A 16,643-nucleotide genomic window follows, 5' to 3' on the forward strand; every position below is an offset into this window, starting at 1 on the left:
CCCTTTATATTCGTCCTCACAAGTAGGCATGGCTGAGGTATCTTACTTAGGGCACCGGGTGGGTAGAGGGCAACAACTACCGGAACCTGCCAAAATAAAGGCTGTTTCCAATTGGCCCACCCCCAAAACGAAGACTCAGGTCTTCGGCAGTGAGCACCGGAAGCTGCTGCCCAGGGAATTCGGGTACGCCGCTGTAGAGAATGAATGCACGGGTATGGGCTCTTAAAAAAACTCCAGCCATACCTCTACAGACAGTCCTTCACAGTGCTAACTGATCACAACTATTTGATTTGGCTAAACAGTCTCTGAGGATAACGGGCGATTGTTGCGGTGGAGCCTTGTCCTGCATCCCTATAACTTTACTGTAGAGCATCGACCAGGAAACCAGAATTAAAAAGCAGATGGGCTTTCCCGGGAAACTGACCTGACTCCTGCATAACTTCCCTGGACAGGCCCAGGCCGACCCGCTGAGAATCTAGCCGGGTCTTCCGGACCGAAGTCAAGCTAGCAGACAGTTTCATATCAGTGTTCAAGCCATCAGACGCTCTTTGATTCAGATTAGCATTAGGTGTATAAAAACTGCAAACGTGATAATAAAGATGTAATGATACAATTATGACTGGATTAGGCAGAGTTCTCAAACATGTATATATCTCCCTTCAAAATTATATAATTTTATTAATTAAATTAAAGCTTAATATCAGACCCATGCCAGCAAATTACATTTTCCAACATTACAAAAATCCCACATTGGACCAATATATTAAAAATACACCCACCTTTATAATATTTTACAATATGGAAAGACTTCACTGTGGAAATTTAAACATATGGCGCCCCAAATATCTGCCAAGTAGTGACACTGCATATATCTCACACACACATCCCTCTATATCTTACAATATGGTGCGATTTTACAGTGGAAATTTAAAGATATAGCACCCCAAATATCAGCCCAGTAGTTAGCAACTGCCATTTTTCAAAATTCTAAATGGGACTAAAAAAAATCCCCCCATTGGACCAATATAGTTACACTGCACATATCTCACACACACACCCTCTATAATATCTTATAATTATGGTGTGATTTTACTGTGGAAATTTAAAGATATAGCAGGGTGGCATATCTAGGGTACAAAGTGGCATATCTGGGGGGCATGAAGCATATCAGGGGAGCAGAGTGGCATATCTGGCGGACATTAAGCATATCTGGGGAGCAGTGTGCCATATCTGGGGGGCAGAGTAGCATATCTGGAGGGCATGAAGCATATCAGGGGAGCAGAGTGGCATATCTGGGGGTCAGAGTGGCATATCAGAAGGCAGAGTGGCATATCTGGGGGGCATGAAGCATATCAGGGGAGCAGAGTGGCATATCTGGCGGACATTAAGCATATCTGGGGGGCAGAGTAGCATATCTGGAGGGCATGAAGCATATCAGGGGAGCAGAGTGGCATATCCAGGGGGCAGAGTGGCACATCCAGGGGGGCAGAGTGGCACATCCAGGGGGGCAGAGTGGCACATCCAGGGGGGCACAGTGGAATATCTAGGGGGGCACAGTGGAATATCTAGGGGAGCACAGTGGAATATCTAGGGGAGCACAGTGGAATATCTAGGGGAGCACAGTGGAATATCTAGGGGAGCATATGAGGGGGCAGAGGGGCATATCTATAAGTAAGGTGCATTAGGAATTAAGGGGGTCCTTAAAATGACTATTGGCTTTCCAAATTTATTTGTATATAACCTATGCTGACTATGCTGCATAATAGATACCACAAATGTTACAATACATGTATTCATGTTCATTAGATAAAATACTGTTTAACCATTCAACTCGTGTATTTTTTCCTTAAAAATACAATTTTCTTTAAAATAGCAGCAAACTTTAAGGGTGCGGCCTATATTTGAGCCAAGACGGTATATTAGGTACACCTTGCTAGTACCGGATTAGACCCCTTTTTGCCTTCAGAACTGCCTTAATTCTTTGTGGCATACTTTCTACAAGGTGTTGGAAACATTCCATATGGAAATGATGGCATCACGCAGTTGCTGCAGATTTGTCGGCTGCACATACATTTCCACCACATCTCCCGTTCCACCACATCCCAAAGGTGCTCTGTTGGATTGAGATCTGGTGACTGTGGATCTTGGTTGTAATGAGTGGTTATTTGAGTTACTATTGCCTTTCGGTCATCTCGAACCAGTCTCCCCATTCTCCTCTGACCTCAACAAAACATTTTCGTCCACACAACTGCCGCTCGCTGGCAGCAGTTTCTGAAATACTCAGACCAGCCCGTCTGGCACCAACAACCATGCCACGTTCAAAGTCACTTAAAGCCCCTTTCTTCCCCATTCTGATGCTCGGCTTGGATAACTTGTTTTGACCACGTCTACATGCCTAAATGCAATGAGTTGCTTCCATGTGATTGGCTGATTAGCTATTTGTGTTAACCACCAATTGAACATGTGTACCTAACAAAGTGGCCAGTGAGTGTATATATATATATATATATATATATATACACATAAATGTACACAAATTAAAAATCGATACATGTGATTTGTAAATTGAAAAAGAATATAGCTGACATTTTATGTAATGTTTAAACACATTGACAGAAAATTAAATTTTCCTAATGACTCAATATCTCTATTTCTTATGCTTCTACAGACTCCAGGTACAAAGGGCAGAGATTCAGTTGCAAGCAGGCCCGGGCTGGGACAAAAAATAGGCCCGGGCATTTAAGCCTGAGCAGCCCATTTTAATTTATTTATTTATTGTTAGAGCCCACCCTTCATGTACCATCTTTGCATACACAAATCATTAACACATTCATTAATGCAGTCTCACAAATCATTCAAGCAATTCATCCACACATGAATTTATTAATTCTCATACGCATTCACACTACCCCCTCTCACTATGTTCCCCCTTTTCACTATGTACCCCCTCTCACTATCTATCCCTCTCCCCCTTTCTCACTATTTAACCCCCCCTCTGCCACTTCTCACTGCACCCCCCTCCCTCACCCTACTTACCTTGTTGCCGGAGCAAGCAGCAACTGCGACCGGGCCCGCGGAAGGGCCGGATTGATTTAGGGGCTGATGGAGCTGCAGCTCCAGGCTCTTACCTTAAAATAAGCCCAGTCAGGACCGGACTGACTGGGCCTACACAGCCTCTACGGCCGCATTAACGCAGAGCCCCTTAAGCCCGCCGCAACTGCGACCGGGTCCGCCACTCTAAGGGGCCGGGAAGCCCCCACCAGGGCACAGGGCTTAAATTAAAACATCGGGGGTTTTTTTTGGTTTTTTTTAACTTTATTTAACATCCTCCATGTTAAATAAAGTAAAAAAAAAAAACTTTATTTAACATGGAGGATGTTAAATAAAGTAAAAAAAAACCAAAACCCCCGATGTTTTAATTTAAACCCTGTGCGGCCGCACACCCGTAAGGCTGGCCCTGGTGGGGGCTTCCCGGCCCCTTAGAGTGGCGGACCCGGTCGAAGTTGCGGCAGGCTTAAGGGGCAGGTGCCCCTTATGCCCTGCGTTAATGCGGCCGTAGAGGCCACATGGGCCCAGTCAGTCCGGTCCTGACTGGGCCTATTTTAAGGTAAGGGCCTGGAGCTGCAGCTCCATCAGCCCCTTAATCAATCCGGCCCTGCCGCGGCCCGGCCCACCGATGGCCAGTCCAGACCTCCCCCGGGTTAGCCCCCATATTAAGAATTTTTACAAAAGATCATTGCATTTGTTAGATCTTTGTTAGATCAGGTTTGATCAACTGTTTTTTTCGTTAGATCTACTCTAAAATAGGCAATATTAACAATCTTTTTCAGGGGGGGCTAACCCGTAGCCAGCCCCCCCTCAACAAAAATTTCAACAAAATGTTACTGATTATGATAGCTCTGCGTTAGATCAGGTTTGATCAGACAAAATGTTAGTAGGTGTCAGAGTCCACGTAAGGAACCCCGACGAAGCCACTCACCTGAGTATCCAGCGTGGCGTCTCCTACTTCCTCCCACGCTCCCAGCGTGACTGCTTCTAAACACTCACCCTCAACAAACTTTATGCTTCCCCGAATGGAGATGGCAGGGAACGCGCTCGGGTGACATCACGCACGGAGGCGTGGTGGGTTTAAAACCCAGCACTAAGCAGTGCTCGGTGTTTAGTTATTGTGTTGAGTACCGCTGTTTAGTTTATTGTATCCTATCTTCCTGATTTCTTGTGTACCGACCCTGGCTATTGTTTCCGGACTACGCTGATTTCAGTGACCCTGGCTAACATGTACTGGACTACACTGCATTTGGTGATCCTGACCCTGTTTATGCTCTTTGAATTGGGGTTTTCCTGCATACCGGACTCCTCCATCTCCCAAACCTTACAGTAGGATTAGTACTTTTTCCTTCTACAGGCCTGGTACTTCCTTTATTTAACTGCAGGGCCTCAGCGTGGGATTTGAAACTTCTAGTCAGTAACAACCCCAGGAAACATAGTTAAGTGGACAGTAAGATAACTAGAAATAAATCTGTATCAAGCAAATAAATTTTTGTTCCCACAAAACTACATGAAAGACTACATTAGTCAGCTAACTGAATGTCTACAGATAAACAAGTACCTTGTCGGAGGCAGTATAAAAATATATCTTTACATTTGTTATAGAAGTTGCTTTTGTTCTTCTGCTGGTTCACTGATAAACATAGTTTGACAATTTATGCATCAGAAAGTTGTGCGCATCTTGCTTCAGGGATCTTTAAATTCTTAAGGATAGGGCTGTCTTACATTTCTGCATTTAGCTGTAATTTTCTTCACTCTCATTTACTGTACCCACGCAAATTATATATGTTTTTTTTGAGAATTAGATACCATTAATTTGATCATATAATCTAATTTACCATAATAAAATATGGTGGAAATTGAAAAAAAAAATCTAAATTTAATTTGCAAAATCTTTTATTCTTTTACCAGTGTTTTTATGTTGTGTTCTTTTTTTCTGCAAGTTAAAGGGAAATAAGTACAAGTAGCGTACAACCATTTCAAAATAGATTTTATTTTTATTTTTTTTTAAATTATCTCTAGTGATATTGTAGCACTTATAAATGTCACGAATCCCTGTATCACAGCAACCAAAAACAATTTCCCGGAAGTTAATTTCAAACCAAATTCGGGGGTGTTTTTTTGATTCAGAAATTACATTTGGGGGCATTATAGAAATTTAAAAAAGGTTCCCCAGAGATATGACAGTCAAAGAGGTTCCTCAGGAGCAGTAGTAGTAAGGCACTGGGCCTGGAAGCCTCAATCCGGGACAATGCATTGTCCCAGAATGAGAAGTCTGAGGGAGGGAGGAGAGACTTCTCAACTCTCCTGATTGCCTGAGAGTTCAGAAGCCTCTCCTCATAGGAGTCCCTCCTTCACACCAAGCTCAGTGTAAGCTGAGCACCAGGTATGCGTGTTTGTCACTGCGTTTGTTTGTGTGACTGTGTGTGTAATGTCTGGTAAAAGAGGAGTTAATTCTCTACTGCCTGGTAATAGAGGGGTGAACACTCTATTAATGCCTGTAAAGATTGTATGCATATTATTAAATCTGAAACCAACATGGTTTCCAAGGCTACCTAGTAAAAAAATATATAATAGTACATGTGAATCAGTGTGTATGTGAGATATATATACACATAGATGTGGGAAATTTATTTTTTACCTCTAGTCACAGCTTTTCATAATGTACCTGGTACTTCATTGGTTGTGAAGGGGTTTAAACATCCCATTGTCTAACAACATAGAGGAAGCCCAGTTTTGTCATTATTAGATACCCTCGGACGAGGCACTGTGGTACCACTACACTTTAATTATGCATGTATAATGCGTGATGTGTGTATTAAATCTTTGCCAAGCCTAATAAATCAGTTCACTCTGGTTCAACTGCATCAGGGTAGTTTTTAGTACTGTCTCCCCACTTCTCAAGGCTATCCTAAAGCAGCTTTTTCTGTAGGCCTGCCCCCTACTTCTCTCCGCAACTTTTGTGACCCTATAAGATTAGCATTTAAAGGATGTACCTGAGGCATCTATAACATAACATGTTTTTCATACCACTTCAACTGACATTTTGTTACATAAACCTCCCATCAACCTCACTACAACTCATTAGTGAAAATACTATTTTTATTGTTGCTATGCATGTTCCTCACAGAAACTGAAAACAAGGCCCACAAGGAATATGTCTCAATTTTATCTGTTTGGAAATATCAAAATATTACACAATAGGAAGGACATATTAAACAAGATCACAACTGCAAATAATTAAACATGAGTAAAGTGTTACAGTACAATTCCTGGAAGCAGAAGGGCACCTGCAGAGGCACTAGGCAGTCACCTACCTCTAGCAAGTCATATATGGATGATCTCCATATCTGGAGAACTTTTGCCCACACCCCACTCCGCTAGTTTTCTTGCAACATCAGTGGGACCTCCCACTTGCCAAAATAAGTGGACTGCCCACCGACGTCATCTTGGGAAGGGAAAAATACTTTTTTGTTAATATAGGTATTGTGCGTATATGTGTGTGTATATATATATATATATATATATTTAAATATTGTCTATATAAAGCAAGAGAGCGGACTTACCGTATTTGCTCGATTATAAGACGACCCTGATTATAAGACGACCCCCCAAAATCTGAATATTAATTTAGGAAAAAAAAGAAAAAGCCTGAATATAAGACGACCCTATAGGTAAAAAGTTTTACCAGTAAATGTTAATTCATGTAAACTATGTGAACAATTGTTTGTTAAAAAAAGCTATGATTGAGAAAAATATTTTGTTTTTATTTCCTTTTTTCAGCCTGCCCCCCCCAGTTATGCACATCTGCCCCCAGGCTCGCCACTCTGCCCCAGAAATGCCTTATACCCTCTAAATGCTACTGTGCCCCATGATACGCCTTTTAACCCTCTATATGCCACTGTGCCCCATGATATGCCTTTTGACCCCCTATGTGCCACTCTGCCTCCAGAATTGCCTCATACCCCTATATGCCACTCTGGCATTTAGGGGGTTAAAAGGCATATTATGGGGCAGAGTGGCATATAGGGAGGTATAAAGCATTTCAGGAGGCAGAGTGATGTATTGAGGGTTAAAAGGCATTTCTGGTGGCAGAGTGGCATTAACCCCTTAATGACAAAGCCTGTACATGTACGGGCTCAAAATGCATTGTTTTCAATGGGTTTAGGGGGTTTAAAGGCATTTCACAGAGCACTCTGCATCCAGAAATGCCTTATGCCCCCCATTTAACACTCCCTCCCCCTCCCTCCTCCAAACTTACCGGTGCTTCTGAGTCCTCAGTGCTTAGTCCGGGCAGCGTGTAGAGCTCTACACGATTGAGTGGAAGTTGTCTACGCGAATCGCGTAGAGCTCTACACGCTGTCCGGACTAAGCACCGGGGACTCAGAAGCACCGGTAAGTTGGGGTGGGGCGGCATAACACAAGAGGATCCAGGTCCCCTGCATCGCTGCGGGGGATCTGGGTCTTAGTCCAATAGTCAGACCTATTTGAGGTCTGATTATAAGACGACCCTGATTATTAGACGAGGGGTATTTTTCAGAGCATTTGCTCCGGAAAAAACCTTGTCTTATAATCGGGCAAATACGGTAATTGTGTTTATGGCACATTAGCCTGCTGTGCAGAGATTGGTGCTTACAGTGTTCATGGCAATTGCAAGGCCTGTGAGTGCCATGGCAAGTCCTGCAGGTGCAACGGCAAGTTAGTGTATACACTTGGTGATATAATCTGCATCGATTATACTATTGATCTGGATTGGACAGAGTGGGTGGGTGGAACTTTGTGACAGTCGGTGTGCAAAAATTTTACATATTTCATAGCTGTGCTGCAAAGTGCCCGTAGATTTTTTTCAAATGTTGGCAACTATGTAGATCCTTTGTGACAGATCTCAGCTACAAAACAGTTACAGCATACATCATATCAGCATATCGGTTGTTTTTGTCAATTAATTTGGTTATAGCTATGAGGGTAGCAGCTAATTTACTACATGCATCAGATGTTCCATTATGTTTTCGAATGTGCCAAACAATCATAGGATCTGTGGTTCTGCACAACTTGGTTATCTTGTGCCATAATTTCCAAGGGTTTGTCTAACTAAACATATTAACCTATAGACAGTATTGCATACAAAATACAGAGACCAAAAAAAATACATATATCACATTATTTTCCATACATTTTCAACATACCAGAATGCAGAGCAGTCAAAGTTCACAAGAAGCCACTTATGTGGATTAAAGTTGAAAGAGTCAGCAAACTAAAAATGGAAATATATGATGAAATAAGTATTTTGTGATAATAAGCAATGTTCATGGAAAAGGCAAAATCCGTATAGCAAGAACACTAAGAATATTACAAGAATTTTGGATAACAATGTAAACCCAAATGTTTCCTCTTGGGTGAGACAGTCCCTGTTCTGAGCCTTACACTGTCCTCCTTTCCCCTCCTATCCCCCCAAAATCACAACAATATGTATATAGACAACAGAAATATTACATTTGTAATTGAGTAGGTAAAATACATTATACTTCTTTCAAACTCCTTATAAACTACCATAAATAGATCACAACAGCATTTGAGTCTTTAACCATTTGAAATGTAAGGAGGTATGTAAGCCTTATGACAACAATATGTTAGTCAATAAATGTACATTTTAGCTGAAAGGAAGGAGAAGCTTAGCATAGTGCAGGATAACTGACAATTTAAACTACAAAGGAGTCTCCTAGCCTTGGCTGTTTAAAAGATCACTATGATGTATTACATTGTGTTTCCAAGTTGGATTGTTTCTATTCCGTCTTTATTATTTCCCATTGTTTACTATATTATTTCACTTCATTATAGTAGGGAAATTTTACTGTAGCATTGCCCTTGGACCCCTATATAAATTATGGGTCTGAGCTGCTCAATCCCATGCAAACCACTCACTAATTTTCCAACTCAACCAAATTGAAAGTAGCACGTAGAAGTATCTAATACTGTAACGTGATTGACTGACATAGAAATAATCTGTTGCTGCCATGTTTCTTCCCTTGTGCATAAAATTAACATAAAACCAATAACTGTGGACAGCATAATACTGCAGATTATTCCCTTAAGCAAGTAACCATATTTTGCTAGTATACATCCCAAAGTGTTTCACCATTTTGACACTTTTCTGGCAGCCATTTCTTAACCAATTGCTGCCAAAGTTTGTGATATTTTTATTTGTGTTTATTTTTGGGTTTTTTTTTTACATGTGTTGCAATATTGACAGAAAAAACCTCAACTGCAGAAAAAAACCTCAAATTTGTGTTCATCAACATTCCCATGTACAGTGATGCATAGGTCAGGTGTGTTTTAGGGAAGCCATGGGGCCAAAACTGGAATATGCCCATTTCAGTTTTAAAATTTAAAATTTTCAGAAATTGGTTTGCTGGGCCCATATCCCATTCGGGCCAGTTTAGTAGCCTCCTATTCAAATTATCGCCATGAAAGTATTCGGTCACAAAAAATAGACAATCCAAAGTATTCAACCAGGGTCATGTTGACACTTTTTAGACATCTCGTCCCACCTTATGGAGCAAGTCTTTTTTTTACTACATGTAAGCAATGGATGCTTTTTATGTAATAAATTGTGACTTTGCTTAACTTCCTGCTCCTCCGTTTTTTTCTACATCTGCCATTTTGTGACCTGAGGATTATAACGAAGGATCATATCTACGTTTTTAAATTGCCAAGTCTTTCATCTGTCTTTCATTTAAATTACTTTGCAATATTGTACTTGTTTACTTTGGTATATATATGTGTGTATACATATTTAGCCCTACCTATCCCCAACTTAAAACCTAGTCCCTACCTAGTAAATTCTCCACTAACTAATACATTTCCCACTTACTAACCACTCACCCAAACTAATATAAATCTATATTGGAAAAAATATCCAATTAACCACTTAGGGTCAAGTATTGCTGATCAGAAGTGAAAAACATACTCTGTGATAACATACTCTGTCTCTCTCCAACTCACAACTATGAGTGAGGAAGAGAGAGGCAGAGTATATAGACATATACAATGTGTAGAAACATTGTATCTGTTAGGTTTTAAACTGTTGCATATGCAGAGCATTGGCTATAGACTGGTCACTCTGTGGTGAATTCGGCTGAAGGTACATCATTGGTCTGCAATTAATATTTTCAGATTGGTCGCGGAAAGGTTATATTTTCCCATATGGTACATGTTCTTAAAAATGTTCATATTTCAACACGATACATCATATTTTCTAATCAAAAAGGTTATAAGTAACTGTGGTTATATTGAATTATTTGTTTAGTTATAGGTGCCCTGAGTCCAACATCACAGCTGGTTCATTTTCTTTTGTCAATAATGCAAATAATTAAAAGGGAGAATGAACAGGAAATATGCTCTGGCTTGACCAGACTCCTTCCTCCTTTGTTAAATTAGATTTTTTTTTATTATTATAAATTTCCGCCTACCAGGTTATCAGTGGCCAGCTGCTCCTGGCCTCATCATTATGAAATTTCCTTTTAGTGACACAAGATACACACACAAGATACTTATCTGACAAATAAATACCACCTGAGGAAATTAAACTACAGACAACTAACCGTGATGTTATTAATATATTTTGGCTGCTGTATCCATGTGAATCTGCCAGATTAACCTGACTAGGCTGGGGTATAGCCAACACAATGGGAGCTACTAGATTTAATGCTGAGCCACCATTTTAAAAGAAAATACCGCATTTGCTTGATTATAAGAGGACCCCCCCCCCAATATCTGAATATTAATTTAGGAAGAAAAAAAAAAAAAAAAACGACACTATAGGAAAAAAGTTTTACTAGTAAATATTAATTCATGTAAACTATTTTTTACATATTTAATAAAAGCTATGAGTGAGAAAAATATTTTTTGTTTTTATTTCCTTTTATTTGCCAACCTGCCCCCCCAGTTATGCACATCTGCCCCCTATATGCCACTCTGCCCCCAGAAATGCCTCATACCCCCTATATGCCACTCTGCCTCCCTGATATGCCTTACACCCCCCTATATGCCACTCTGCCCCATGATATGCCTTTTAACCCCCTATATGCCACCCTGCCTCCAGAAATGCCTTATACTCCTATATGCCAGGGGCATATCATGGGACATAGTGGCATATAGGGGGAATAAGGCATTTCTGGAGTCAGAGTGGCATATAGGGGGTTAAAAGGCATTTCTGGTGGCAGAGTGGCATATAGGGGGTTAAAAGGCATTTCTGGAGGCAGAGTGGCATAAAGGGGGTTAAAAGGCATATCATGGGGCACATTGCCTCCAGAAAAGCCTTATGCCCCCCCATATAACACTTACTTACCAGTGCTTCTGACTCCCTGGTTTCTGGTAGGGGCAGCGGGTGGAGGCCAGCATTGGTTCCGCCGGCGCTTCTATGACTGAGCACCGGAAGGTCATGTGACGCCAGTGCTCTGTCATAGAAGCCCCGGCGGAAGTGGCAGCAGTAGCGGGGGTTGTCTGCGTCCATCGAGCAGACATTCACCGTCTGCCAGAGAAAAGAATTCCCCGCAGCGCTGCAGGGAATTCTCCTCTCTGGCAGCCGGGGAAGGTATGCGCAATTCACGTAGACAACCTCCGCTGCTGCCCACTCTGTGATTGCCCCGTGGAAGTGCCAGCAGCTGAGGTTACCAGACAGGAGGATCCAGGTCCCCTGCCTCTATTTAAGCTCTGATTAGAAGACAACCTCGATTATAAGACGAGGGGTATTTTTCAGAGCATTTGCTTATAATCTTATAATCGAATACAGTACATTGGGAGTACATGACTGTATATCTGAATGCCTCTTGGCAATAAGTAGTAGCAAGAAAAGTAAACAAGCAGCATTTCTAAGTAAAACACTTCTGTGTTTGCAGATATGCCAAAAGAGTTTGCATTATTTTTCGCTGCAAATAAAACAAAGTATCATTATAGCCAATCTATATTTCATGTTCAGATCTTTCATTATTTTAATTATTTGCACTGCATATAGATTAAGTACTCTGTGATATATGTTATTATTAATTGTATCTTTTAGTACATGATAATGTTGATTTAAGAAGAAAAACATGTTAGGGGCCTATCATTAGGAACACCATATGAAGTATGGTGACGCCCCTCTTAATTATTGAGTTTAGGTGTTCCGGCCACACCCATTGCTAACAAGTGTTTACATTCAAGCACATAGGCATGCCATCTCCATAAACAAACATTGGCAGTAGAATAGGTTGTACTGAATTTACATTTATGTCAGTAGTTAGGAAATAAATGGAAACCATGCTAAAGGAAAATGTTGTTATATTGTAAGCTAACAAGAGCAGGACCATGTTCTCATTTTGTTCAAGTTTGTTATTGTGTGTGATTTTAAATATTTATGCATATTTTTGTTTTTATAAATATATTTTTATTATATTTTGTTGTAACAGTGCTACGGAAACTACTGGTGCTATATAAATAAATGTAATAGAATTGTTAAATATCTGGATGTGGACAGTATGGGTTTACTGGCAGAAGATGCAGGAAAACAAATGAATTTTATTTCTTTGACTGCATAACTAAAAGAATAAACCAGGGAGGTGCAATTGATATAGCCAATCTGGATTTCAGTAAGGCAATTGATGCTGTCCTCGGAGTAAGTTGAGAAGAGAGCTACCAAAATTGTTTGCATGATCAAAATATCAGGAAATACTAAGGGAACTCAATATGTACAGCTTGAAGAAAAGAAGATAGAGATGAGATATGATACAAACACTTAAATACTTAAAGGGATTTAACAAAGAGCAGAAGGGAAGTTTTTTCAAAGGAAGAGAAATGTTAGAACAAGAAATCATAGCCTACGGCTAGAGGGTCAGAGGTTTATTTGTAATGGAAAGAAGTTTAAATTTACTAAGGGTATGGTAGATAAGTGGAACAGGCTCCCATTAGAACTGGTATAGGCTAATAGAGTAAATTAATGCATGGGAAAGGCATGAAGCTATCCGGAATCTAAAGAAAGATAAATAACTGATTAAGACCAGAGTCTTAGATCAGGGAAAATTGGCAGACTAGATGGGACAAATGTTCTTATCTGCCATCAAATTCTATGTTTCTATGCTTTACTGTGGCACCGTCATAGTATGCCACCTTTGCCACAAGTCAGTTAGTAAAATTTCTGCCCTGCACGATCTGCCCCGGTCCACTGTAAGTGCTATAACTGTACAGCGGAAGCATCTAGATCTAACAGCAGCTCAGCCATGAAGCAGTAGACCACACACACAAAGCAGGGCAGCTAAGTGTCATCTGTCATCTGTAGCATCACTCACTACAGAGTTCCAAAGTGCCAGTGGAAGCAACATCAGCAGTGGGGTAACTAGAAGCCACAGGGCATTGGTGCGAAAACTGCCCAGACCCCCCAACTTTATAACTTGGCATCACTTGACGTGACCTCGATATGCGTCTGTCTCCCCGTGCCAATTCAAAATAGTTTAGGAAGGGCCATGTCCGACCTGGATTGGTGCGGTCTATGTATGAGTGTTTGTGAGCATGGATGTGTTATTGTGCTATTGTGCGTGTTAGCATAGATGTGTAGATGTATGTGTGTGAGCATGGATGTGTAAGTGGAGTTAGATGGAAAGTGTGTAAGATGGAATGAATGAGTATGTTTGTGTTAGTGAGTATGAGTAAGTGTGGGCAATTTGAGTAAGTGTGTTTACTATGTATGCCAGCATGTATGCTGGAAGGGGGGGGGCAAAGAAGGCACAGACAAGCTGCTTAAGGGCAATGATGGCACAGACCAGCTGCTTGGGGCAAGGATGGCACAGATAATCTGTTTAGGGGCACTGATAACCTGGGGAAAATATGGCACAAACAGGCTGTTTGGGGGTTAGGATGGTACTGATAAGCTGCTTGGGGCAAATGCACTCCAAAGCTGTTTGGGGCAAAGATGGAGCTCACAAGCTGTTGTGGGCAAAGGTGGCAATATGGGACATGTTTGGTGAAGTTGGGGCGTCCTGGGGCAATTTTCGCTCCAGGGCCCTGTGGTTTCGAGGTATGTCCCTGTGTATCACAGAACATTTTCTCAATATTGCACATAAACATATAACATTCCCAGTTGGAAAACATTTTTTACAATGTAGTGGAGGTTACTTACATTATTTTTCCTCTCAGAGAATAAAAAAGGTTTTTATTAGTTCACATTAAGGAGGTAATATTATCAAAATATTAAATTGTCAAGTCTTTTAGATTTTCACCCTAGCCACTAAAAAAACCACAGAGATTAAATTCCTAGTATACTTGGTTTGACTTTGGATTGACTAAATTCTTTAGAATTCGTTGATATAAAAAAAAAATTCTGCTTTGATTACTGTATATGATTTCATTATTGATATTTTTTAAATTATTTATTGAATTTAATGAATTTGGTTTCATTATTTAAATAACCAGTTGATCTTGATTTTGGTAAATATTAATTACATATTTATTGATTAAGCTAATGTTTATTGATTAAAGTTCATGTAATTATTTATATATATTCATTATCTTATGTTCACTAGAGAGTTAATCTTGTAATTTGTTTAGTGTGGAAGTACCTGTTGAATAAGCATGAAGGTGCGAAACACCTCAAGCGTTCACTTTTATCTTCTGCATTCATCTCTTTTAGTCTCCTGAAGATCTATATTGTCTATATATTTTTAATCATTTTGGATTTCAATAAAGAACCACTTTAATTTTACGCTATTATTTTGGAATGCTGGCTCTTCATTTTCAGAGTGGTTGCCTTAACTGATATGTTTGTCTACATGGAAGGGGTGTCTGAAGTCAGTGAGGGATGTCATCACCCTGTTTCATCCAAAGTCTGGCTGAGAAGGGTAACACTGGAAAGTTTTGAAAACAGAATAAACAACAAAGGGAACGAGCAAGCTAACCTACTAAGCATACAACCCTTAGCTACACTAACCCTACTGTAAATGCACTTACCTCCACCCCTTTCATCAGATATCTGAATTCTGGACAAATAAACGCACTCCCTGCATATGCAGCATCAACATGCATCCATATGTTTTCTGCATTACCTAAAAGAAAAAAGAAAAACATTTTCCGTTGTAAATTTTAGCTAGTTAAAGATGCATGCAAAAAATATTTAAAGGGGATGCCCCAATAGAAAAAAATCTTTATCTTAATTTGTTCCAAGAAAAAATACCTAGAGGTTGCCATTGAAGCCAATTGCGTGGAATATTTACTGAAAACACCAAACTAAGCTGATTCTTATGAGGTTCATTTCTCCATAGTCGTTCACTAGTGAATGTGTCCAGCAGGGTGATTAAGACTAAGCCATTATTTTGTTTGTGACAAGCAGCATTATAAGAATGGGCTAAACGTACACAGCTAGAACACATTCAGATGGTAATTATGTAGATACCTGAAAACCTTAAACAATAAAACTGTTTCTTCGAAATTTTATTTTTATTCAGGATTTTCACTAAAATACAAATGATTGAATATATTACAAGATATTGGTTACTGATACTTTTACTTATCTCCAGAGTCCAACCTAAAAAAGCAAAATGTTGTTATATGCCACTTGTGAATCAGAACCAGGATTGCATATATATTATCCCCTCTGTGTTTTGCCATTATTATCCCCTGATTGCTGCTTGTATCATAACAGAGGTGTAGTAGTTCAAACCAACCTATTTTATAGAGCCACACGACCACTGTTTTAGCCTGCATTGTTTTATAATGTATTTTTTGTAAAATCATGTTTAATTTATTTAGAAATTAATGATGTTATAATACATTTAATTTTTACACAGTTAATAGTTATTATAAATGTACAAATTAGGACAAGGTGGTTTTCTTGTTTGCTCTAATCTTTACAATATCTATATACTGTATACATAATGCCCAAGGTTTTACAGTAGTCCACAAGGTATGATAATTTCATTCTGACAGAGATAATTAGACAGAAAAGACTTTCCATGTAGAGGTTAAGAGAAAAATAGGTTATTCGCATACTATTACCACCTATAAATAAACCATATTTTTGTAATTGTCATTACTGATGAAAAATTACAGAAACATATAATCCATGGGAAATATTTTTTTCACAATATATTGCGAATTTTGTGAATTTTTTCGAATATATAAACAAATATGCAAATACATAAAAACATTGCCATTACTAAATTTATGTGGGTAACACTTACATATAGGACCCAGTTCCATTAAGTTATCAAACGAGCAGGAGGCTGTTGTTCCAAGTGTGGCACAAAACTAAAAAATAATTAGAAATCTGTGTGATAACAGAATAATTAGACATTTATACCAAATATTTTTTTTTTATTTTATATGAAAACAAATGTCTCTACACATAACACATTGTAAGGTAACTAAAGTTGCATTTAGCTTGGACACACAAGCGAATCCTGAGCTGGGGTGAATCTCCTAAGTGACATCTCTAAGTGAGGAGTTACAAGCAAAGAAGGAGAGTATATTCATTACTATTGCAAGGGGGAGCACTGTGTTTGTTTGTTTGTGTTGTGTTCAGTGTAAAGTTTTGTTGAAAAAAGCAAAAAAAAAGGGGTAAGGGCTATTTC

General features: G+C 39.6%; 1 protein-coding gene across 1 annotated transcript in view; it reads right to left on the reverse strand.

Annotated features, from left to right (window-relative positions):
• The window catches only part of LOC149272859 (aromatic-L-amino-acid decarboxylase-like), a gene marked incomplete at its 3' end in the record, with an annotated part of 77,305 nt that overhangs the window by 25,209 nt on the left and 35,453 nt on the right, over positions 1–16,643 (reverse strand). Inside the window, exons 6-8 of the mRNA XM_089506659.1 lie at positions 16,254–16,320; positions 15,025–15,119; positions 8,235–8,302 (exon numbers count right to left, since the gene is read on the reverse strand). Of these exons, the coding sequence (XP_089362785.1) occupies positions 8,235–8,302; positions 15,025–15,119; positions 16,254–16,320 (230 nt within the window). The remainder of the gene's footprint in view (positions 1–8,234; positions 8,303–15,024; positions 15,120–16,253; positions 16,321–16,643) is intronic.

The sequence above is a fragment of the Sceloporus occidentalis genome, unplaced genomic scaffold (assembly GCF_023333645.1).
Source record: "Sceloporus occidentalis isolate IW3139 unplaced genomic scaffold, rSceOcc1.0.p SCAF_407, whole genome shotgun sequence".
Taxonomy (NCBI): domain Eukaryota; kingdom Metazoa; phylum Chordata; class Lepidosauria; order Squamata; family Phrynosomatidae; genus Sceloporus; species Sceloporus occidentalis.